Here is a 26,429-nt window from a genome sequence, read left to right on the forward strand (position 1 = left end):
TCTTGCAGGACATCGCTGGGGCCAAGGAAGCCTCTGGGTTTTTGAACTGCCCTGTACAAACACATGACTCTGAAGGAGCCCAAGAGCATTATGTAGTGTGTGGCTCACCCTCTCCTCTTTGAATATACAGTACACTGCTCCCAACTGGGGGACGCCTGTGTTGAAGCCACAGTCGTACTCCCAGGTCTCAAGCTGTACATTAGGTCATTCTGCTCTGGAAAACTTTAAATTGCAAACTTGGAGCTTGAGCTCTTGGTTTTGAAAATGTCTACACCCTGCTACTGAGGCGTTAACTCGAGGGGTCTCGAGTACAACACCGAGCAAACACACCAGTCTTCTCCACGTTTAAGATCATGTATAGTGGTTGTGAAATCATAGCTGGCGTCAAAGTGTCTCATCTGTAAGATGGTGGCGGTGCGTAAAAAAACAGCTGATCTCTGGAGAACGGCAATGCAAAGCGTGAGGCTTTTATTACAGCGCGCATAATTAAAGAAAAACCCGAATATTCACAACACACAACGATGAGGTGAAGGGCAAACAGTGAACAAAAACTAGTACAAGTTACCAAATTGTCTTCTAATATGAATATTTGAATTCAGAATCGAACACTCTATAGCTTTAATAACAACACAACTGTTTTCCCTCCGATATAAGCTCTCAACCATTCACACCCACCCACCTACGCTTGGTTTTTTTTAAACTTGAGCTCAGTCCGTTCAGTTAAACAAACGACAATACTACTAGACTGCAAGTTAATAGACTGGCCCTTCACTGCGGAAACTAGCATTAACGTACAAGTAGACTAGCAACAACATGGAGGAAGAGAGCCAGACAGTACACTTACATACTGTACAGACAACACACTGCGTAAACCTGTATATTTAAATCTTACTAGCGCGTACAGCGTTGGCGACCTAAAGTAGGTACACACACGTGCGCTGCTTCGATTTTATGCATGCCCATTAACGAATTGTGTGCTGATGATGGTGACCTTTTCGTCCTCCGTGCGTCATGTTTGCTGGCGGCTTACCGATTGGAATCGGGTGAGTAAGGCTTGTTTTTGCGCGTATACAATATCCTCGTTTTAAACTATACAGTACTGTATGTACAGTAGTTCAGGTGATTAGCTGCGTCAGCATGCAAAGGAACAAGTCATAGTTGTTTATTCCATGCTGAAAAGAGAAGAGAGAAAACACAACGTTTTGGCTGTGAAGAAAAACGTGTTTTCTCTCTTCTTAAACTGCATATGCCCATTTCCAGTGACTTCAACGTCACGCAACTTCACAGTCTGTTATATGAATGCTTTACCTTCGTGATTTCTTTACATTTGGCAAAAATGTAACATGCTGAATGTGAAATAATTGATGTGGGGAAAAAAGAGGCTCGTGTTATACAAAACGGAAATATTTATATTTTAAAATGTTAAACTCCTATGGGTTTGGGTAGAGATACACAAAGCCTTTCACTGGGTGCACCAGTGAATTATTGGTAATGAGCAATAACAATAACATTTCGGCCATAGCGATGGCCAGCATCCTGCAACAGAGAACTTTTAAACTGTTACAGGTGATTTTTCAAAGCTGTTGGAGAGTGTGTAAACATTCAATTTGACATTTTTTTGATTTGAGCACCCTTTACAGATCTTTCTAAAACTGTGTACATTATAAAAATGATCAGGCCCAGGTGTAAGCACTTCTGTATCTTATGTACACAGTTGAGTTTCAGGATGTCTTCTCTCAGACATTTCAAAAAGTGCGCTTGCAGTCTTGGATATATTGTACCCAAACATCAGATATTTTTAAGGAGTTCTCTCAAAATGTGGCAATAAGCAATAACAATAACATTTCAGTCATAGTGATGGCCAGCATCCTGCAACAGAGAACCTTAAAACTGTTCCAGATGATTTTTCAAAGCTGTTGGAGAGTGTGTAAACATTCAATTTGACATTTCTTGACTTAAGCACCCTTTAGAGATCTGTTTGCTGCATCATCCGTTTGTTCATTGTGCAACATCTCACCAGGGACCAAAGGTTCTTCCAGGATTCCTGCTGAAAGAAAGCAACAGGCACCACCCTGCAATGTTTCTCATTAGATGTGAATCACAGCAGCCAACCAGCAGAACAAATGCACGCTGACGTTCAGCTACATCTGTTCACAATAATCTCTCCAAGGGTAATAATAATAATAATAATAATAATAATAATAATAATAATAATAATTGCTTACACTTATATACCACTTTTCTGGAGACTCCACTCAAAGCGCTTACTTTAGATTAAAGACCAGCCGTTTCACACTTGTCTTAACTCTAAACTTGTGAAGCCGAGTATAAAACACTGGAAGAGTGCAGCTGGCAGCATATGGTCAGGTGCTCGAAAGATCTTGCAAAATGATTGTAGATAACAATAAAAAACTGAAATGCCTCAAAGGGGTTAAAACCTCTGAGAGCAGAGAAATCCTTTCATACTTCTGTGAATTTCTAAAATATTTCCAGTAACTAATGTGTCAGAGGGGGGATTGTATGTTTTTTTTTTCCTGTGTTACAGCCCTTGGCTGCACATGTTCAATAAATTTTATCTGAAGTAAAATATTTAATAGAAAACAAAGTAAAAGTTGCAAAATAAAATAGATCTGAACTGCATTTTAGTCATGCAGTTATTTTGGTCAAATAAAGTGAATAAAAGTTTTAGTTCAATAGATTTTTAATCCTTGGAAAATTATGGAAATATTAGGAAATTAAGGAAAGGAAATTAGGCAATGAGATCCTTTTTTACTTTAGAATTAAGGCTAATTTGAAAGCATTTAAATTCATATTACCAAGTAAAACAAGAAATGTGTACAGCAGATTAGAAACTTGAACTGTTACTCTACAAATATAAAAGAACCATAAACAATTTTACATTTAAAACACTGACAGAAATCATTAAACATAACTTAAAACTTGAAATTCAAGCATTTATTTAACTCTTCAATGGTCCACACTGGGTTGCAGCAGACATAAATGTGGTTGGAATACTGGGCTTTTCTCTTTGGTCTTCTGCAGGTTAGGGTCTCTCTACTCAGTTGATATAAGACACTGATCTGTGGAAGACCTAAGAAAATATTCTAAAAAATTGACAGTGAGCAGAGAAAACAAAGATGTATGATACAATAAGCAAAAGTTCTAATTTACTGTATCACAAAGGACAAATATTTGTTCCACAATGCAAAATATATTAATCCCTTTAGAGGTCAAAGGCTAAATGCAATAAATCATGCAATAAGGGTAATCTCACACAGAGACATTGTAGAAGACATTCTTAATAATGACGTCCATTTTGGCAGAGTTAATTAACTGAAATTCTGTGCATTTTTAAAAGGCTTTTAAAAGTACTCAAAGTGCTGTCATTGTTAATTTAGCCCGCAAAGGCCCTTGCCAATACATGAAATAACTATATAGTAATTACTTTATGAGTTACCTAGAAAATAGAATTTCAGTGCACAAAAAATACACACTGATTTTTTAAAATAAGATTAAAAATTGAATTGACTTCATGGCAGAGCACCATTAAGAAGTTGACATTTATGATGAGTTTTCACATTTTACAGAAGTAACTTAATTTGTATTTGGTAAGTACTAGCCAAGAATAACCTATTAATTCCCAATATGCAAATTGTAAAATATGCATTACTCTTGCCTGGTTTTCTATTTAATTACATGACTACCACCTTATCGGTGCAGAGATGTCTGGGTGGTGTTGCCTCAGAGGGTGCTTCAAATGTGTTGGATTCTTTTTACTCATAATGTAGCCACATTGTTTCTTTTCGTTTAGGTAATATTTTAGAGGACGTTTTCTTGGTTTGCTCATTGTACGTGAAATACTGTACTACCAAACTCCTGAGCTTTTTCTTTTTCTTCTAGCTGAACGCACGGTAGAACCTCAGAGCCTAGTACTACTAAAGATTTATCGATCTAATCCATTTCATTGTTTTAGTGACAGGTTCCCCGTAGCAAGCTAGCTTACTCCTAGAGCATAACATCTCACTAATAGGTTCAAAGATAATAATGTGGCAAGACATGTGTAAGTTTCTGTGTAAGTGGCTTTGGGGAATAAACCCAAAGTTTAGCCCTTTATTTTACGGTAGGCATGCTAGTCACTGGGGAAGAGAGCTAAGGCCTAAGACAGAGAAGAACAGGTGCCTGCACCTACTGTAGAACTAATGCAAGGCAACGAAAGAGAAAAGGGGATCTGTCCCTGTTTTTATAGAAGGAAAAGTTGAGCCTTAAGGGTTATTTGAATAGTGAACTCTGGGGCGGGGGGAGGGTAAGGGGGTGGGATGCAGAACAGTAGTATTATTTATTAACTTATTGTGGGACAACAGGCAAATGAGTGAATGGTGAATCTCATGTGACAACATTATTTTCCATCTGAATTCTAGTCAAACAATTTAGTCTCGTCTCCGTTTACTCAAACAAAAAAAACGCAAAGCCGTTTAGTCTTGATCATCGTCATCGTGGACTATTATGGTGAGTGTTTCTCTTCATCATTAGCTGAAATGAAGATCAGTTAGTTGACGAACACTTTTGTCACAAATGTCATCAACAAAATTGATTTTGCTAGTACCACATCAGATGGTAATACGAAAAGCGGCTAACAGTTAGAGCACCAAGACAGAGTGAAAAAACGGTGATTCACACACATAGTGTAAATAGGATGTATGATTGCCTTTTATAATGTACATTTATAATGAACCAAGAAAGAGTTCAGAAAAAAAGGCCATTTCTACTATCAGTACTAGTGATTGCATGCTTCAGTAAACCCAGAGTTTCCTTTTATTTTTATTTTTAAAAGTAGTGACATTAATCATCAGATTAAAATCCATGATCACAAAAGAGAGTATAGAACCAAGACAAATTAAATAGAAAAAATGGTTATATAGAACCAAGATGTATATAGAATAATGAGGTGTTAATTAGTATACACCTCAATAAAAACAAATGGCGCCTCAAACACTGGAATAAAACTATTGTTAATCCAGTATTTACAGATAAAATGGTTAACCGTGTCTCATAGTTGAAAACACAAAAAGTTTTTCTCAGTCAGTGTATCAACATCATTGTAAAAATTACAGAAGTTTGTGTTGCATAAATTATGTATGCTTAACTAAATGTAACATTCACAATTGGTGAATATTTTCACAATAAAGAAGATTGAGGTTGACTCTTTGAATGCAATGGAGGACCTAACATTTTTTTACAACATTTTTCTTGAAAGAAAATAACCTGCGACATACTGGAGACAAAGCATCATTCATTATGCTTTTATGCAAGTAGAAATGACATGTACTGTAGTAATAGAATGACTTTATGTCCAAAACATAGTGTGCTGTGCTGAACATTTGGTCAAGGAACAGTTGTATATGTTGTTCATTTACGGGGCATTCTTTGTTACCAAAACCAGAATTTCCACAACTGACCCTCAGATTTTCTTTAGAAAAGCAAATGCCAGAACCATACACTTGTGGTGTTTAAATATGATTAGCATTTCAGATGATGGACAAAATAAGACCACTTGAATTCAAAATTCAAGTAGGCACTAATGCTGTGCTTTTAAATTCTCATTTTGCTTTTAAACTAGATTCTTAGAATTTAGAATAGTTAATATGGGATGACTCTTAAGGACAGAAATACAGAATTTGTCATATGAAGGATTTTCTTTTTATTTTTACATATATTTTTACATATTTTTTAGAAAACATTGGCTGGAAAGGAGCAGGCGTCTTGTCTAATTGCACCTTTAAGCAAATAGCACAAATTATAATCTACTGTATAGAAACAAATGAAGATTTAAACCAAAAATATTCTTTTTTTACCATCTTGTTGGGTCCAAGGATGAAGTGCGACACTTGTCGTTGCCTATTATTTCCTCCAGTATCACATACCCTTTGCTCTCAAAGCTCATTGACTTCCAGCTCAAGATATTCCCTGGATCAAACACTTTGCCTAAATGAACATTCTGTATTTCACAAGGAGACAGGACTTGATTCCACATGTGGACATTGGATATCTGGCCAACAAACGACTGCTGTTTGTCAAATGTACCACCATAGCTGTCCTGCTCTTGACCCAGCACAATAAATGGTTCTTTCTGGATCAGGCCTGATCTGTTTATCCCTTTCCTTATGCTTCCCTTCCCATTGACCCACAGCTGAAACAGCCCGCTGCTGGACTCCCAGGTTACACAGACATGAGTCCAATGTGGAAACTCTGTCTCCTCCGGCACGTCGTACAAATCATCCTGTTTGGCGTTGACATGCATTCGATATTGCCCAGGCCTGAGTTTATATAAAAGGAGAGCATTGTCTTGGCCTGGTGTGTTCACGGAGAAGAGAGAATAACCACGCTGCAAGTCAGTGGCGTAGTCAAGGCAGACCGTGACTTCAGAAAAAGACTCCCATTTCTTAGGAATAAGCTTCACATAGTTCACGTTGGACTCCCCTGGAAAGGTGAACATCTTCCCCGTCAGATCTGCACAGAAAGGCACAGAGCCCAAAAATCACCACTCAATCTGCCAGCATGATACTACACAAAGCTCAACATCTGAATGCTTGAAATGATCATGTGGGAGGAACAAAAATATTTTATTAAGAATCACTGGTAAACTAAACAAGTCTGTGACATTTTTGTTTTTAATGAAAACTTAGTACTTGGTGTCTCCCCAGATTAAGGTTTAAGTTATCTTTAATTCCCACTGCTATTAACCTGCTTAAGATGGGCAACTGATTATATATTTTCTTTCATTATTAAACATTTCTGTATCTCACGTACTGATGATCTAATTTTTATTCATTTTTTTCTAACTTGTTTTTCTCATCTCATACACATATGTTTCTTATTGGTTAAGGGGTCCTTGTTGTTTTAAATGTATTATGTTGTGCATGTTTGTGGTTGTGTCTGTGTGTCTGCTATGTGATGGACAGGTGTCCTGTTCCAGGTGTACCCTGCCTTACACCTGTTGCTTGCTTGCTGGGCTGGACTCCAGCTCCCCTGCAACCCAGAGGTGTAAGACGTAGTTAGAAAATGGATGGATGGAAATGTATTATGTATTGTGTAGCTACAAGCAAAGGTTTATCCCGTGCTGAAAAGAGAAGAAAAGAAACACAATGTATCGGCTGTGGAGCCTTCTTTGGGTATATATTGTGTTATACAGTATGTTGTACCAGCCTGCAAAGCAAAATTTCCCAAATGGGACAATGAAGCAAGACAGTCAGTAAGTACAGCGTCCTGCCTGGTCTGTGTGCTTTTCCTACAGAATAGTAACCAGCAACTGAAACATGACACGATGGTGATAGGATTTTAGGAACTCACTAGATTGAGGTCCCTCTGGAGTATGACCTTTTCAGGTAACTCAGTTTGAGAGTGGTCTCAAACTCAAACCACACCACTCTACCCTCTGAGTAATAGATTGGGTGGAGCAGCTCAGCTGCACCCTGGCTATAGAGCTAGCGCCCTTGATCTCCAGGCATCAGTGTCCTTGTTTGGCTGACATCATGGTTAGACATCTGGAAATCATTAGGTGTTTTTTATTCTGGAACAAGATACTGTACTGTATCAGTCCTAATTGCATGGTGATTGATGCTATGGTGAACTTATAATGCTAACTTCATACAAAGGGCTTTTCTATTGGTAGAAACTGTGCAATTGTGATTTTGTAAATACGGTAAAAAACAAATGTAATACATTTTATAAAATTAGTATTGCTGTGAACAGCAAAACATTTATTAGTCTGCATGTAATTTGCTGTTCAGTATCCTCCATGGTTGTTTTTGAAAAGCTAATGGCAAAACAAGTGGCAGACTTCAATTTTGTTAAGTTGAATTAAGTTCTGCAGCAAATCCAAAATGTTTATTCTTATAAAACTAAACACAGAAGGGAGAACCACTGTATGCAGACATAATTCAACACTGTAATCAAATCACAGTTATTTTTTGTTTCTCTTGAAGTTATTACAGAGTGTCATTCTGGGGTGAATGTACCGTGCTTTTTAAATCCTGTTGTTTTTTTAATCAAAGAATTAAATTTGACTTTTGCTGTAGTCTGACCTAATATATCTGCAGTTTGGAACAGGATTAGTCTTTAAGTCTTACCTTGAGGTTCGCCTGACCCACAGGCCAGCAAAGCTAACAGAAACAACAGCTTCTCCATCACTGCTCTGTCCTAGTAGGAATGAAAAGGATTCACTGCTGACCGTGCTGTGTGTGAATCTAAGCTTTTTACTGCAGTATTTATATACTGATATACACTGATGGACTTTAGTACAGTGCTGGGAAAAAATCAGTTGTCAATATTAGTTTAACCTAGTTTATCATTCACTTCATCAGTCACCTTTCAGGTGTAACCACATCTGTATCTTACTTGCACAGTTGTCTTCTCTCAGACATTTCAAAAAGAGCGCTTTCAAACTTGGAGGTACAGTATCGTACCCAACCATCAGATATTTTGAAGGAGTTATCTCTAAATGTAACTTTATGCTTTGTTCACTTTTATACAAATTAGTTTTTTGTTTTAGGCTCTCAGGATAGGTTAGATAAAATTGACTTTCACTTGGTAGTAAACAATTTGATTACTGTATCTGCGCCCCTAGACCCTTGGAGTTTATTGGCTTTCTATATTCTAAACTCAGAATTATCCTCTGAGTTTGGGTAAGAACGTGCTTCATTGTACATTAGCTAAACCCATAAGCATTGGGTGAGGTACCACAAATAACCACATGTGAGATAATCTGTGGTAGGTTGTGTTTAAAGATTGGCATGACAATAAGCATTTCAGGAATAGTAAAGGAAATCTGTTTTAAAGAACCAGAACTGATAAACCAATACCAGGTGAGTTTAAAGGTAACATTACAGATTCTACTAATCTTTATAAAGAAGAAATAATTCCACCAGAGGGGGCTGAGACATAAGAAATTCTTATTTTGGAACAGTTTTTAATTCAAATGTATTTTTTGTGGATTCACTCTAGAGATCAAAGATACCTTTGTCTTTACCTTCTGCTAGAATCTCTGAATACACAGTATGTACAGTACATTCCCATAAACAATGGAAATGTTTTCCGACCTGGGTTTTACACTTAGCGAAGTTAGGTGGTGTGCCTAAACTGTGCTGAGTTTACTGTAGATCTGTGGATAATATACAGTACATGTTTTGTTCAACAGATTGTACTGTATTTCTCTGTACTGATTACAGACGAAGATCAAGATGAAAGAATAGTTTTCCAAGCATAACTATCTATACAGCACCTCAGCTCTTAGCCTCAAGTTGTCTGTGCAGACTTCAGGGAGACTACCACATGCATAGACAAGACAAATGTAAAAAACTGGATAGAAATTTCTGTGGCTTCATTTCTTTAGGAGGATTTTTTCCAGCATGTGTGAATTGTTGGAAAACCCAAGTCCACCATTCTTGGTAGACATAATGTCTGTCTGACCTGGAGATATTTGCAGAAGTCTCTTGTGCAATGATAGTGTAAAATGGGCGGAGCTTGATATGTGTATTGTTGCACTATTTTTGCGCACAGAGAGGAGTGCAGTGTTGCCTACTGTAGCTCGTTAATTAAGAGACCCTTGAGATTTAGTTAAAAAAACATAGAATATGACTATATTGTTTTAAACATGTATTTATTTTATTTTGACTGCTATTTGTTTTTTTTTCTTTTTTATGATGATTGTTGAAGACAAACTTCTACCCTTTTTGGATGTGCAATAAAGTTGTATAAAGTGTAGAGAGTCCACCCCTGCTGTAGAGATTCAAACAAAACTATTGTCAGGTTTAATGACCGTCACTAACTCTCAGACGGTTGGGGCTCTAAGCTATTTATAAAATGAAGATTGACAGAGGACAACAGACGGCAAGAAATATTCCATTTGCATGCAAGTGGAAAGTCATATTTTGAATAGCTTCTGAATTCCTATACATTCTATAAAATATGCAGGGGATTGCACTGCATAATACTGGGAATCTTGGGGTAGTACACCATATTCAAATGCATTTTATTCAATAGTGTTTTAAGTGTAATCATGCCAGAACTTAAACACTTAGAAAAAAAGTGACCATTCAGCTCAACTAGTTCATGTGGTTGTTGGTACAGTAGCTAATTGATCCAACGGTCACATCCAGATTCTCCCAGTGTTAGTATAATAAGTTGTTCACCTGCCACGAAGGCAGTCCTGACCTCAGGGAGACCAGTGTGAATAGATGCAGCTGTGTGTCAGGGTGCGTTTGTTCTGATTGCTGGCTGCTGTGATTCATGCTCACATTTAAGTGGGTGTGAGAAACCATGGGAATGTCTGTAAGAGCACAGAAATTGTGGTCCCCGATGTGCTTGAGTGTGCTTTGTGTGCTTCAAATCAATCAATGGAAAGTCATTCTCCAAAATGTGTCTTTCCAGGTCTCGCCCAAGCAGTGCACTATGGACTTCTTTGTTAGTTTACAGCCTACTTTATCACCATCTCCTGGTTTCACTGTTGCATTTCCTGTGGCTATCATAAATATGATATCGTGGCTATCATAAAAACTTACAGTAGGTGATAGCCACCTATATGAGTGACAATCCATGCAATCCATTCTGTCCAGATTCCTCACAGTTTACAGTAAAAAGAAAATGTTACACAGCATGAAAATATCATGACAGTGCATACTACTGAGAAGTACCAAATTATCATATACAGTATGCTGTTGTGTACACAATGTATGCACTGTAGATAATAATGGTTTTGCTCATTTATTCACTTTAATTTCACAGATTTAGTTTCCCATTATTAATGTTTAAGCACTTACAGGTATTTAACAGTTAGTTAAAGGAATTATGCCAACCAAGAAACACATTTATTGCTGTTTGTTACTAGTCTTATCTGGACCAGACTCCTTTTAAACACCAGTGGTGACACTGGTCACTTTTACACAATGTCCAGACAACACATTGGAAGACTACTTAGTCTGGATGACAGGCAGGTATGCAATCAGACTAACACACACACACTTAAAAAAGGTTAAGAGAACAAGACCAACAGTGCTACAGCAACCACAAATTACATGGCACAGGAGTCTCATAATGCCAAACAGGCAGTACAAAGTGAAATGCTCCCCAAAACATCATTTCAGTTTAAAATGTAGTCTTCTTGGAAAATTAACTGCTTTCTAGGTATTAGAACCAACTAAAAAAACAGAGAGGCCAGTCTCCTCTAATCATTTTCCTGCTGTTATATGAACATGTGGTATTTTTAGTCTCACCCTGAAGAATTGCATAAAATCTTGGCAGTACAAGAGAATTCAACACATTTGCTGGAATTCTGATTGTTCGTAACTTCAGTATATTGGCAGTGTTTTCAGAAACTGATGCAAGCCCAAACTGGAATCTGTTCTCATGGTCTCAGTGTCAATCCTCTTTTCCAATATTGGACTGTGGAGTGTTGCAACAACATGACAAAAGTGTGCCTGCTCCATATTGTGGCTATAGGAGATAACAGTAGAAAATGTATTTTCTCATCTGAAATGTTACTAGGTTGATTCACAGAAAACAACATCTAGGATGTTTATGACTTGCTGTGAAGGTACGACAAAAGGTTGGAAATCCCCTATTAATAACTACAAAACCAAGGCACCTGGTAATATCACCCTGCAGTTCACAAATGGCAGCCACTGAAGCTCAGCAGGTGTAAGCCTGGCCAGTACCTGGATGGGAGACCTCCTGGGGAAAATTAGGGTTGCTGCTGGAAGAGGTACAGTATTAGAGGGGCCAGTAGGGGGCGCTCACCCTGTGGTCTGTATGGTTCCTAATGCCCCAGTTTAGTGACAGGGACAATGAGATGTAAAATTGAGGTTCTGACTCTCTGTGGTCATTACATATCCCAGGGTGCTTCTCGAAAGGATTAGGAGTGTTACCCTGGTGTCCTGGCCAAATTTCCCATTGGCCTTTACCAATCATGACCTCCTAATAATCCCCATCCATGAATTGGCTTCATTACTCTGTTCTCCCCACTGAGCTGGCGTGCGGACTGACACAACTCTGGCTGCTGTCACATCATCCAGGTGGGGGCTACACATTGGTGGTGATGGAGGGGAGACCCCATTACCTGTAAAGTGCTTTAAGTGGAGTGTCCAGAGTGTAAGGCTTTTTTTTTAAATTCTAATCTAACTGATTTGTAAAAAACAAAATCATCCATTTCTAACTGATTTACCAGGAGCAGAGCCTAAAATCATGCAAACACAGGGAGAACTCCACACAGATAACACCTCAGGTCCGGAATTGCACCAAGAGCCTCAACGCTGAGAGGCAGCAATGAAATGAACTTAAACTGTGGTTTAAAAACTCTGGATCTGTGGATCTATGCGATGTGTTGGTTGAAAGCATTCACAAAGTGCCATTTTAAGAGGTGATGTCCCCTACAAAATGCAAAAGGGCCTCTGAAATGATAGAAATGCCAGTCAAAGGAAACTCCAGTGTGTGAGGTAAGACCCATGTGTGAAACAACAAGTCACAGTGCAAGGTCAGCCTATTTACCTTAAGTGCATTGATATGTACCTATTTAAAGGAATAAATAGTAAAGGAATATATTTTTAAGCGCATATTAATGTAATCTTTAATTACACATTGTGTTTTAAGGTGCAAATTCTGGGTTTTATTCATTGAAGATGTCTTCAGGCATCCTAGAACTAACAGGATCAGCTGTACTTTGGGACTCAGTTTTGGAAAGCAGTGGTGTACACTACATGCCTGTGTGAACGGTACATTCTGGACGAGCAGACGAAATACCCTGGGAGACCACCGGCTTGACGCCACAGCAACACAATGTTCTGTACATCTCCTCCAAAACATCTCGCTGCAACCTCACCCACACTTGAGACAGAAGGAAATTCTTCCGTAATGTGTGAGCAAACACTGCCTGTGGTCTCAGATTTATAATATTGAAAGCATTTTGGAAACGGTTACAGGGCTGGAGGAAGGATATAGTGGGCAGGCAAAGATGGGTTTCTATTGTGGAAAAAACACAGGTCTCATACCTGCAGACACTGTATTACTGTATTAACTTCCACAGAAATACATACTCAAATACTAAAACTGGACAAATTAATGTCAAAATGTGACAAAACTATTTTTAGAAACATTTTAATAACATGAAAAAGTAAATATAAGGACTTACAGTACCAATGATAATTTGACTAAATTAGTCATACATCTGTACTTTAAGTCTTTCAGCTCGATTCATGTGACAATTCATCTAAATCTGGCACAAAGCTGCAAAGCAAAAGTGTCAAAGAGAGAAGTACTTATCTATATTGTAATCGGGAAAATCGCATCCTTTCCGGATAATTCTTCAGTTACTGTATATCACAAAAACATGTTTAATGTATGAATTTGTGAATAAAACTGCGTTATATAGTGGATTCCAGAAATTCTTTCATGCATTTACTTCTGAAACTATATGATTGGTGAATTAAACACCGTGTTATGCATAATTTAAAAGACTTTTGAGTTCGGCGTGTTGTTTTTAGTTATTAGGCTGAAGCTTAAGAGGTACAACATATTAGACATTCTTTCTTAACGCTGAACGGAAGTGGGCAAATTTGCGAACGTGCTTCTGAAGTTCGCAGAATTCTTTCCTAGTGTCCAGGGTGACTCCCGTGGGGGGTCAAGAAAAACCTCAGAGGAATGTTTCCTTTTTTTTCGCGACAGTTCGGAGTTTCTGTGACAGCTGGGCTCTGCAGCTCCACCCATTTGCTTGATCCTAGCGGACTGTTCTCCGGTCTGCTGTGTATCAAGCAGTGCAGTCATCTACAGTATCACTGAAACATCAGCTGAAGGATGCATTTCAAACAGCAAGACGTAACTGGCACTGAGTAAAGCAAGCAACAAACTGAATTTGCTTGGGGGCACCGGCCGCAAAAACGGTCCATTTGATACCTTGAAGGTTTGGAAGAAACCAAGATAATTCCAAGGTAATTTTTATCAAGATTTCTTCATTTGCACTTAATACATTTGCAGTTTCCGTTATTCGTCTAATGGCTGCGGAGATTTAGGTTAATTCAGGTCAGTCTTTCTTTAAATTTAGTACTGTAACAAATACTACAAGTTCTGCGTTTGCAAGGATCTGAACCATACAGTACGTACCGTGGTTGAGGTCAGATTGAGAACAGAGCGCAATGCTGCAGCACGTGGAGGCGAAAGTACTTTTGGAAGTGAAGATGTCAATCATAACAACACCACTATATTCACGTTATTCTGATCTAAAGCCACAACCGCCTTATCACCAGCCATAACCGACTTCGTTAACCGAATTGCCACACCAACTCTCGATCAAGCCCTTGTGAAACAAGTTATAAAGCTCAACCAGCTCGGAAAGTGCTCAAGCATTACCGTCATACTGGGAACTTGATTGCTACTGGGAAAAATATCCACATTGAATGCTCATGTCTTTAAGGCTCTTTGTCTCAATGCATATTTTTATTTATAATACGCAGTGCTTGCTTTAAGTGGGTGACAGCATTTTTATGCAAAGGGTTTTCTGTTGCCTCAATTGTCTGCGTCTTTTTCTTTTAGTGGGGAACACTGCTAGACCCGTCTGTATACAGTACGCCGGGTGACTCTGAGCTCGTCGGGGATGCGGGCAGCTTGAGAATGGGCAGGAGGGAAGCCGGTGACAGCGGTATGAGCGTTAGCGGAGAGACGGAACTGGGGAGCCTCCAAGGCATCACCTCGCCTGCCGGAGGCTCAGCTCTGGACAGGCACCTGCGCCCGTCCGAACCCCTGCGCGCCCCGGCAGGGGTGAGGAAGCATCAGCACAAACACAACCTGAAACCCAGGTACGAAGTCCTGGAGACGCTGGGGAAGGGCACCTATGGAAAAGTGAAGAGAGCAGTGGAGAGGGGGACTGGGAAAACCGTAAGTGTTTTTTCATGCATTAACACTGTATCTACTCCCTACAAAGATCCTGCCGTTAAACAATACAACGTTTAGAAAATTTACAATCGAGACGAGTGCAGTACTCAATTATTATACAAAATTGTAAGCTCAATGTTTTGTAATTGCCTTTACAAAACTGCTTTTTCAAGTACTAGGAGACCATACTGTGGATGCACATTATTAACATTTACAGTGTTTGAAGCCCTGCTGCTAAAAAGATTAGCCTGCTCATGTGGCATTATTTGTTGAAGCTGGATGGGCTTTTGCCTTGAAGAGCAGGAAACTGAATTATTAATAGATCAGTATCCATTAGTAATTAATACTCTGTGTAAAAGAAGTGGATTTGGCCGAAATCGAAGATCTGTAATTAGGCTATTGAGACAGAGAGCTCTGCCAAGGAATTGTGCTGTATATTGTCTTTGCCTGCAAATACAGTACACCCTTTTCCAACTTCAGTGCTGTGCTCATAGGGCTGTTTCTACAAAAGGATGCCTGGCCTGACTAGTGCATGAAATACTGTATACTCCTTTCCTTTTAGAATCGAATGCCTGTTTTCCTATTCCTTCGAGAGAGCAAAGAACGACTCTTTGTCTTTTCCTTTTTCCTCGGCAACTCTCTCATTTTCTGCAATGACCATTTTGCATTCAAAGTATTACCAATCTGGGTAGTGAACAAGAAATCACGGAACTGAAATTCATGTCATGATTCTCTGACAAGTCATGCACATCTAATCAAAATGACTCAGCCTGCTGAGATGCTAGATGCAGCTGGATGCAATTGCTCACAAGTGGCCACTTACAGTATGTTCCACTCGATAAATAGGATTAAGGTTTGTAATACGTATTGTCATCCGTATTACATAAGCAGTAATTGCTGTTCTAGAACAAATCAGATATCAGTTGAGTGCAGTTGAGTGTTTCTGGCTGTGCATTTCAGTTTGAGTGGACTTGATGTCGGTCTCTGGTCAGAGTTTGCCCATCCCAGTTGAGAAAAAAAAAATCTTCTGGCACCTCCTAAAAATCTAGATGTTTTGTATTGTAACATGCATTTCAGATAGGAAGTCAGACATCACTGTACAGGAGTTTGAGATGACAGGATTGTTTTTGAAACGACCATGGGAACGTACTGTCTCTTACCCCTCACTGGGTCTCAAGGTGGGGTGTTTTCTTCATTGACTGGCATCTGTGAATTATTCCACTGGATCTCATTAATTTCCACTTGTTCTGCACCTAGTGTTGAAGTGTCTCTCTGGTGAATAAGATCAAAACTCACAAGGGAGAGCTGAGAGACTTATACAAGCCCTTAGGTGTTCCAGGATTCTCCTGCTCCAAAGCAGCAGTACTACTGTAGGTGCTCAGACAGGTTATCACAGAAGGAATCTAGCAGGACTGAATGACCTTACTGCTGAAGACTCGGGCAGTACACTGTAAAAAAGACCACAGTGTTTCTACTCTCAAAACAGACTAGTGGAAAGTCAATGGCTCTATTTCCAAATTTCTACGTTGAAGTCTGGTGCCTTATATAAAACATCAGTTATTTGGGAGTTTTTGCAAATCAGGTCAGTTAATTCCAGTTATCAATATATTTGTTCCGTTCTGATACATAATTCTGTTGAATTAATTTCCACTCTCCTAATCCGATCCTATTATTAGGGCAAAACTCTAATCAGTTTATGCTGGAATTATCTGAAATTAGACTGAGTATTTCCTGTATCCCCTTTCATTGGAAAAAAGATGTAAAAGGCATGTATTTCTGTTTATTTTTACTGGTTTGTGATAAGTAATAGATTACCTACTGTAGGCACACATACTGTATGTTTTGGTGTTCTCCAGTTCTCCTACAAGGTGATATTGAGAAAATGAAAAAGATTGATTATTAACCACAGAGCAGCAAAGCATGCATTTAAGAACTATTTCACAAATTCTTTTTGTTGAGAAGGGGTGCGAGGAGGTGAAAGTGTTGTGACAATGTGATTAGCTCCTGACCTCCTGGTGCCAGCATTACAACTAGCCACAGATTCCTAAACATTAGGACAAAATTGGAGCATACCTAGAATTTTTGCAAACAAAACTCACTTTATTTTTGGAAACTAAATGCAAGCTATGACTGGAACTCCTGTGAGAGATGAAATTCCAGATTGTTGTTGGAAAAGTCTGGCTACCGGCCAGGACTCCCAACCTGGTGAGTGGTGAGAGAGGTTTGCAGAAAGGCTTGAGGGGAGCAATAAGGTATTGCAGCTCTCAGAAAGAAAGAAATCTTCTACAAACATCCAGTAGGGATTAGACAGAAAGCACTCTTTATCCAAAGGTATGATATTGTCTGAAATCTAATGCTTTTGAAAAATTCCAAAAAGTCCAAATATATTTTTTCATTACACAGAATGAGAAGTACAGGTCTTGAGACACCTGAACAACTGACCCCAGAATGGAACATTCCTTTTTTAGTTGTTTGTCCTTCCCTGCTGTGAATTTTAAAATCTTTCCTAGTCACATCATGCAAATTCACACTTTCTGTTCCCACTGTGGGAACTTCCGTTACAAAACTGTTTTTTTCAGAGCTTCTTCAGCATATAAAACACATAAAGTAATTTTATTACATTTCAATAAAATCCTAATGAAAACTAATAAGAGCACCTCAAGATTCTACCTAAACCCAGTATGACAGAAAATATTTATTACCCCATTCACAGTCATTAGCTTTGATACTTTAAGGCTGAAATACTGTACTGTACTCTTGGAACTATTTTCAAGAGTCAGGCAATTTACATTTTTTTCAATCTCTGACAGTGCTATTTCACATGGGTGAGACACTTTTGGAAACCAGTGAAAAATTTTTTTTTCAAGGGAAGCAGGGGGTCAGTTAAAGATTATAACAGTCTAATTGGCTGTAAACAGTGTGGCTGAAGGGAAAGCTGTGACCCAGATCCTCAGAATAGGACTGAGGGTTCAGTCTCAAGATAGAATATATTGGTCTGGGCACTTGTAGAAACACAGGCTGAGGCTGTGCAGCGATCACAAAACTGTAAAACTAGAAAGTTGTCTGCTAGTGCACTTCTGTTTAATGTATGTTACAGACTTTTAAAACAAAAAACTGTCATCTGTGGACCAACTAATAGGTAGCACAGGAGATAGCTATAAACTGGCTGAACTAGAACTTTCTCTTCAGAGCTGAACTCTTGATCTCTGAAGGGAAAGAGTCTCTGCTGATTGTCTTTCTTTGGGTTTAGTTTAGCTGCATTGGGAGGCTGCACTGTGAAAGACTAAAATGTTACAGTGGCACTCCATAAATACTCAATACAGGCTTGTGATACATAGAGATAAGGAGTATGCGGTATACAATACATACATGGTACATATGTATTATGTACCATAAGACACATGGTGTCATGGTGTTCCCAGTGCTTTCAAAAAGAGTTCAAACTTCATAGGGCAGGGTTACTAGCTTTTTTAGCATGATGAATTTAAGGATACTCCTTGACTTACTTATTTGGGCACTCACTGAAAATCTTAGTTGTTTCAGTCTGAATCCGGAGTCTGACAGTACACTCTGTGCCGGCCCAGTCAATACAAATCAGAACTAGCACTTGGAGATTTGAATAGAGGACAGTCTACAATAAATCCCTTAGACATAGACTGAGGCTTAGTTGTAAAATCTCAGATCATGCTATTTGACAGTGTGTGGTAGAGAGCAATTCAACCTGTTGAATTTCTAGAGGTTCAAATGCTGGAGTTAATCCTTTATTGATACGTTATGTATCTTTCTGTCCTGAGAGTAGTTCTCTGCAATAGGATACAAATGTCATAAAATATTTATGAAATACAGACAATTCAGAAGACAATGTCAGAGTCATTCAAATATGAAGTAAGCATACTCCAAATCTTATTTTGTTTTTTAACCACATTACAAAAGCCGAACAATTGTTTGCAGCCATGCACAGCTTTGTCTCTGCAGAGGGGTGTATTCTTTCCTTCTGTTCTGAGGTTACAGAAGGTGCAGCAGTTCTCTGAAATGACTTGAGTGCGGCTGTTTGTTCAAGAGTCAGGAAGTGACAAGCTATTCAGGAAGTACCTCAAAGCAATTAGATTTCTCCTGTCTTTGGCTGTTAAGATGCCACATCTCCTATCTTTACACACCATTCACTCTCTTCACAGAAAATGAACTGAAAAGCCAAAGTCTTATTTAAGAAATGTGCCCAGTTTATAGCAAACACCTTGGAAATTGGTAAAACATTTAACTAACTGTAGGGGCCCTACAGTATGTCAAGACAGAGAAATAGTTAGTGAAATATCCTGTGCTTTATAGGTCTAATTGCTTGAGCACAGTAGCTGGGCAAAAGTCCAGATCTTAGGCACTCGATGATTTAAAAGATATTTTGATTGCAGGGTTCTGAAGCTCTGCCACATGTGTTCATGATGAAAATTAACTAGGTTTTGCATGCTATTGTAATAAGAATAAATGCATATTGAAGCCCACATTAGCAAAATGTTGGGAAATTGTTATTTTTTTACCCTTTTTTTCTTTAGTCCTTAAGCCTCAATTAGCTGTCTTTACACATGAAGATGCAAGGACACCCTGGAGAGAGGAGCCAGCAGGTCATTTCCTTTCTCTATGTCCTCACCCTCACAGGCCCTTGCAGAGATTAGGCGGAGACATTGTCTTTCTGATATCACTACTCTCTCGGTCGACAAGACAAGAGCAAAGGATCTCTTCACAGATTGTATGATTGTAGAGCTCTCTTTTTTTTAAATGGTGGATAAAGGAAGAACAAATCTTACTTCAAATACAAGAATACTGTTTTGATTGCTAGGTAAACTCACAGGGTGATTGTAATTTTTTTTTTTTACTGAAGCCTAGTGTCATCCAAGAAGTGAAAAGTGTATAAGACCTCATTCTTTGAATTCAAACGTAGACCATTATCATCAACAGGAAACTAAAAACGTAACACTGATGTTAGACAGCCAAAGACCATTAAACACTGTACAGATTAGTTACCTCTGTGACATTTAAACTATAAACCTCACATCCGAAGGAGGCTCCACAGCCAAAATGTGTTTCCTTTCTTCTCTTTTCAGCATGGAATAAACCTTCACTTGTTCCTTTGCAGCCTACGCATGCTGATGCAGCTACCTACTTGCACTACATTAAACTTTTATTAGAATGGTTCTCCGTCCTTATTCGCAAATGCTGTCACAGTATTTCTTAATTCTCTTCGACATTGGCTTGGCTACACCTTGGTTTGTGCCTCTGACTTCCTAAATGGGCATTGCCATTTTTTACATCATCTCGCCCCGCTCCCAGATTATGCCCTGGTAAACTGAATCCGCAAAGCTCAAGCCCTTTTCTGCAGCCTAACCTTGTACAGTTGTACAGTTTGCCCCGTTCCCCATTCCTAAGACTTTCAGACCCAGACTCTCAGAGACTAAAATAGCAAACGATTCTGCAGGTCCCACAGGAAATGTGCTGCAAATTGACTTAGACTCTCAAACCCCTGTAACTTGCAGAGCATTGATAATAACCATAGGAACCACATCAGTGAGAAAGTGAAAGGAAACAGGCGTCTGTTCTTATCACCCATTTACTGATAGTGGTATCAGCTCTGCGACATGCCTCAACTCATTGAGTTACATTGTGTGCGGTGTCAGGCATGGACATTTTCTGATATGTATACTAAAAATAAATTACTGATAGCATAACATTACAAACTGGCTCGTAGGATACACTGCACGGATCTCAGCAAGGTTATGAGTTGTGAGTGGGAACACTAAGAAAGCCAGGTAACTACTTGTACATTTGCTAACAACATCACCAGGTTGCGCAAATGGATCGGTTGCTGTTATGTGTGCCTCAAAATAACCTAGATACAAATTACTGCAGCTGTGAATCTTTTGCTTTGTAGAGTGCACTCAGGTTCTAAAACAACAATGGGCTCATACAAACCATGTAAGACGATGAGCCACAAGCAAGAAATGAAATTAAAATGAGATCCCAGTGACCTAAAAAAACACTAAAGCATCTTTAAGAAATGTCATACTGTATGTGTGGCACCAGATTAGACAGAAACAAAAATCAATAGCCGCAAAAATTGTGTTGCTAAAACTGCAAGCAAAACCACATTGTTTCCCTTGATTAACTGCCACTGGAAGGTTTAATAGAGAAGCAGAGTTACATGAAGGAGCTACTGTAGCATGTGGGTACAGAATGGGCACATGGCATATGTCTGATTTAGAATTAGCGGGTACCAGGCTTTCTGGACTAGCCTGTGTGTGTATGTGTCTGGAGGCTAGCTGTGCAGTCACTCTGCAGTCTCATATCAGGTGCTGAGACTCTGAGGGACAGATGGCCGAGGCGTGACGTCAAGGAGCTCTTTGGAGAACAATGACCAGAGTGTGCTCTCCCAGTGTGGGCTGAATGGAGCTCAGTGTCTCCGCGGGCAGAAGGAAAGCCACCCTCTGCCTTGGCATTCCTCAGCTGGCGAGGGGGTTCTGTCTATACACACATCTTACAGCACCGGAGCTGCATTTTCAATCTGAAAAAAGTCAACTTGGCTTTAGACCTCTTTTATCACCTGAATGAGTTTTTTTTTATTTTCTTAATACCTATGTAATCTTGATCTTTATAGTTCATCTTTTTACATAACATTACATACCATGTTTCCATGGTTTACTGGCTTTACTTTATAAACCTTTCTCCATTTAGTATGAACTACAAAGTGTAGCTACGGTCCAGGCTGTGTGAGGGTGATGGTGATCAAAAACAAATAGGACTTGAGCCTGAGACATTTGCTCTTAAGCCAAATAGGGAGTTGAAGATGGTTGTCCTTGACATTAGTGTGGGATGACCAGAGAATGGGCAGTGAAAGTGAATCTGTCCTCTAAAGATGTAACCAGTGCTATAGTTAATTTCTTTCTAAATTGATATTTAGTTCTGGTACTGATTAACAGAGTAACCAAAACAATAGGTACTGTTCATTGTACATACTGTAATTCTGAAGCTCTTTCCTTTTTATAAGGCAAACTGGACTGTCTCTCTTCAGGAATGGCAGATGATCCAGTCATTGATACTCTTCTTTACACCTCACTTGGCAGGAAAGCATTAGAAGATTATAGGATGGATCGATCTGCTTTCAGCCTCTGTCTCAGTTGTTCCATAACCAGCAGTTTCTCTTACGCTCTTCATAACTGTCAAATGAGAGCCTTGGAATTTTAACCAGAAAAGCATGAGTCAGGTTGTAGTTGTTTTTTCCATAGCGCATTTGTACAACGCAAAAAATATTGCCCTAATTATGATGAGTTTGATGTTATCTCATTCCCACTCAAGATATTTGAAAGGCCCTGCTTAAACAAAGAAGGTTCCCAGAATTAAATCACCACTGTTGATGTTCTATTTTAAATAGTTACCGAAATCTCCAACAAGCGGACTTTCAGGAGTTCATTTCAGTACAGAGTATAAATACTCCCTCTCCCACAGTAATATACAGAAGGAGGAATGTCAGTTCTTGACTGAATTACAGTTGTATTTCTGTGGGACACTCAGATTTTGGGCAGCCTACATACACTGTACGCTCCAAAAATTATTTTTAGAGTAGAAGTTATCATTGTACTGTAGTTAATTTTAAAACTATTGTACATTGGGCAATAATGGCTTGCATTGCCTGAATTGCCCATGGATGTTCTAATTAAAATAAAACAGGATGTTTAATAGAGCAGATGGAAGCACTTTGGCAGTGATTGCCCAGGGTAGCAAGACCCTGTCCACAGTGCTGCTTGATATTATTGCACAGGAAACTCAGAGTGTGAACATCAATCACTAAAGATTAGCAGTGTGGCAAAATAAAAATACGAACTGCACAAAATCTAACCCCTAGATAGAAAACATATATTTCTGTGCTGAAAGTCATCCACTCTCCAACAGCATTTCTCAATGCATTTTCATCTGTTACTGTAAGTGTAGAACATAAGTTGAGATATTTCTTTACTTGCATCAGTAATTGTATGCAACGTTAAAATCTTATGTTCAAAGTTAGAAATAGATAGTGCACAGTGTCCGTGTTTCATTGCTCCTGATGTTTGATTCTAGGTGGCCATTAAGTCCATCCGGAAGGAGCGCATCACTGATGACCTGGACCGCGTGCACATTCAGAGAGAGATCGAGATCATATCCTCCCTGAAACATCCCAACATCATCTGCATTTATGAAGGTCAGTGCAGGCTAGGGAACGCCATTCTCTATAAGACATGATTGAACGAATGATGTCTGACCTGAGGATATGTCTGCAAAGGAACAGGTAAAGGTTAACTTCTTGCTGAAAAATATAACAAAGAAACACTATATTTTGGCTGTTGAGCCTAAATGTTCACCTGAGGAAGGCTCAACAGCTGAAAAGTGTTTCTTTTTTCTTCTTTTCAGTAAGGAATTAGCCTTTAATGTTCATGAAATGTTGTATAATAAAGAACATATGGAGAATAATATTTCAGATCAAGTTACAATAATTGAATATCTTATAAATAGAAAAAGAGAACTATGTTGTGGAACATCAAATATATTTCATCATCAGGCATTCATAATTTGCTTTTTGTTTAGTAGTCATCAGATTATGAATGTATATTTAATCCTTTACATTTTTTAATTGCTGCATCACACTATGAGGAGTTATGCTAAAATAGTTGTGTAGAAATTTAAATTACCTCTGATGAGTCTTCTGAAACATGACTATAGCCGTGTCTGGCTCAATCATTATTTTCACATAGTTGATCACAGTCCATGGAGATTTGAAAGGATAAAAGCTGCTAGGAGTTTCTGATTTAGTGTTGGAAGGTATGTGATATTCAGATAAGAATTCAGTTTGGACTTCAATAAGAAAAAGAAATCAAAGAGAAATATTGTGGAAAAAATGTCAGTTGCTCCAGGAGTCTACCCAAAGATAAACAGCTGGTACAGGTTTCAAATAAAACATGTACAGTATGATCTCTCCAAAAGAATGCTACACCTTTCAGACAGATGACAGGCTCCATCCCGTTTGAAGTTTTATGGGAAAACTGCAGTCTTCATTCCATTTGTGGATTGCTATTAATTATACGCGAAACACTATCAAGTCAGGCCTTGCGGCAGAAAATGCTTAGAAGACTCATCCTTGGGCATTGAACAGATAGAAAAATAAAGATAGCCTAAGCTGCTTCTTTCAGACTCTTTTCCGTATTCTGCTAACATAAGTGTTGCAGGAGGCGGGAGGGGGCGATGACAGTGGTTTTCTGTGCCTCTGCAGTGTTCGAAAACAGGGACAAGATTGTGATTGTGATGGAGTATGCCAGTCGGGGTGAGCTGTACGACTATGTCAGCAACCGGCGCAAACTCCCTGAAACAAAGGCTCGCCACATCTTCAGGCAGGTCACCTCAGCTGTGCACTACTGTCACAAGGTGAGCTCCCACAAGCCTCCCTTCTGAGCTGGAGAAAAGGCCAGGAGTTTGTGGGAGGACTTGCTTGTTAAGCTTATTGTTTAATTGACAGATGAAAAAGTATATTTTTAAAAATCCCATTAACTGGCATTGGGAAGGGAACCTCGTTTCCCCATCTGTTCGCAACACTTTCCACACCCTGGATCTCTCATTTAAAAACTAATCCTCATCTTAAAGAAAGCACATTTAATCAGCAGTTAAGCCACTGCTTTAAGATGACTTTTAACACCTGTTTGGGGGTGCTAGCTCAAAACGACACTAACTTGGGGTTGAGTTAAAAATGTGCGAACAATAGGAATTGTAACTGTGTGATGAACAGACTAGTTTTGCTTGTTGTGAACTGTTATGTGTTTTGCCATGTATTATTTCTCCCCAGATTACAGGGCAAAATATTAAACATGCCTTCTGATAAATTAGGAGATGGCTATACGATTCTATTAATAAGTTTAAGAGACGAAGAAAGAGAGGAAAAAAAGAAAATGAGAAGGTTTGTACAGAATATTTCAGCTCTGGTAAGGATCTTAAAGAGTGCCATCCAGCAGCAAGATGCTCGTATCTCTTTGTTCTGATTGCGATTAAAAAAGAACACTCCAGAATCTCGGATTTCAACTACAGACTTTACTACTCAGCCACGGTCTTGTACCTGTTATTATGTTACTTAGGCTTCAATTGGAAAGTCACATCTATTGAAACTATTACGGTACGTGGTCCAAAATATTTGTTTATTGATTCTGCCAGAGTAACTTAATGGCATTTCTTGACTGTACAGAAAAGCAGTTCTTTTTCAGTCTTTTTACAGTCTACTAAAGGACCTCACCTTGAGGAACATCAAATGAGGGAGCATGGTACTTTGGTAGCTTGTGACAGTGTATTTGTGACATCTTTTGGAGAAATAATCTCTCTCTTTTTTGGAATTAGCTTTGTGACCATTCTTTTTAAATATAAAGAAAAAATATGGAGGACCAAATTGTCAGCTAAGAAGGAGTTTTGTACTGAAATCATTGAAAAGCTACCATCTGGATTGGATTACAGTTTCACAGCAGAAGTGAGCTCATATTAGGTTAATGCTTCACAGTGCCGAGAAATACACCTTCATAATTTGTCTTTTAAAAAATGTATGTGTAGGAATGCCACTGTTTCAGTATGAGTATTAAGTCTTAAATGATTAACCTATTTTCTTTGTTATAATTTATGGCTGAAATTTTAAAACTAAAACAGCTTGAGCAAGTTCCTGCAACATTTTTAAAAATGTGACCACAGTTGAATTAGTGATATACACTAAGCCTTGAACTATATGGGCAAAGTTAAAATATTAACATTTTATAGTTATTTCATTTATAACATATTGAAATGTTATTTTTGTTTTCTGAAATCCTTCTACAACGTCTGTGTTTTATGTGGGGAAACAAAATCCCATTCTAAGCTTCTTAACTTTGGAATACTAATCCTCAGTTTGAAGGAGAGCTACGTTTTGGAAAAAGAAATGTTGGTTAAACTGTATGCAAGAAATATGCCAAATTTGTATTTAATTAATGTCCCAGAAGGAGGTTCTAGATTCTAATGTGTTAGCTAATCTGCTTTTCCTTCTCTTATCCTTCAAATACATCTGTTTTCCAGCACCCATGAAATGTGTGGACTTCATCCACTTGTTCTTCAGTATTTTAAATTCTGTAGTTCTGTTAAACGCTAATTAAAAAAGAGAAGAAGTGTAATTTCGGTAGTGAGCTTTATCGGCGTGACAATCCTTTCTGAGGAGCACGACAACCCATCAGTAATTCACGAGGAATGACAAACACCCAGGATGAAAGCGTCATAGAGTTAAATTGTGGATTAACCCGCTTGGCGTAGGGCTGACCTCCCGGCCATAGGACAAGGAGGCCAGGACCTCCATGCAGGGAGCAAAAGGGGTAGCTGCAGAGATGGAGATGGGGTGGAGGTGGGATGCAAGAGACATGCAAGAGAGAGAGATAGGGGTCTTGTAGGTATTGTATTTATAGCTTTTGGGAGAAGAATGGATTGTCAGGAGCAATTGCTAATTA

General features: G+C 38.8%; 2 protein-coding genes across 4 annotated transcripts in view; one reads left to right on the top strand and one right to left on the bottom strand.

Moving 5' to 3' along the window:
- The first annotated feature begins 883 nt into the window (after positions 1 to 883).
- Positions 884 to 26,429, top strand: part of LOC102698078 (NUAK family SNF1-like kinase 1) — a 39,842-nt gene continuing 14,296 nt past the window's right edge. The window contains exons 1-4 of one of the 3 annotated variants that reach the window (XM_015347948.2): positions 884 to 1,043; positions 14,575 to 14,916; positions 23,014 to 23,134; positions 24,200 to 24,351. In XM_015347948.2, the coding sequence (XP_015203434.2) occupies positions 981 to 1,043; positions 14,575 to 14,916; positions 23,014 to 23,134; positions 24,200 to 24,351 (678 nt within the window). In that variant the 5' untranslated portion in view covers positions 884 to 980. Of the gene's footprint in view, positions 1,044 to 4,449; positions 4,507 to 13,615; positions 13,974 to 14,574; positions 14,917 to 23,013; positions 23,135 to 24,199; positions 24,352 to 26,429 lie in introns of those variants that run through there. The other 2 variants (XM_015347949.2, XM_015347950.2) reach the window with 2 other exon arrangements.
- On the bottom strand, positions 5,675 to 8,248 carry LOC102697879 (serum amyloid P-component-like). Its single transcript, XM_006630972.3, has 2 exons — positions 8,127 to 8,248; positions 5,675 to 6,507 (listed from the first exon to the last, which is right to left on the bottom strand). Exons 1-2 carry the CDS (start codon positions 8,182 to 8,184, stop codon positions 5,849 to 5,851), a joined length of 717 nt encoding a protein of 238 aa, XP_006631035.1. The 5' UTR covers positions 8,185 to 8,248; the 3' UTR covers positions 5,675 to 5,848.

This window comes from Lepisosteus oculatus, chromosome 4 (genome assembly GCF_040954835.1).
Source record: "Lepisosteus oculatus isolate fLepOcu1 chromosome 4, fLepOcu1.hap2, whole genome shotgun sequence".
In the NCBI taxonomy this organism is placed as follows: domain Eukaryota; kingdom Metazoa; phylum Chordata; class Actinopteri; order Semionotiformes; family Lepisosteidae; genus Lepisosteus; species Lepisosteus oculatus.

What these genes read in the sequence shown, in the direction of transcription:
- LOC102697879 (XM_006630972.3), bottom strand. Translation starts at nt 8,184, where the DNA reads ATGGAGAAGCTGTTGTTTCTGTTAGCTTTGCTGGCCTGTGGGTCAGGC. An exon ending in TGGGTCAGGCGAACCTCAAG is followed by an intron (nt 6,508 to 8,126) that starts GTAAGACTTAAA and finishes CTTTCTGTGCAG; the next exon opens with ATCTGACGGGGAAGATGTTC.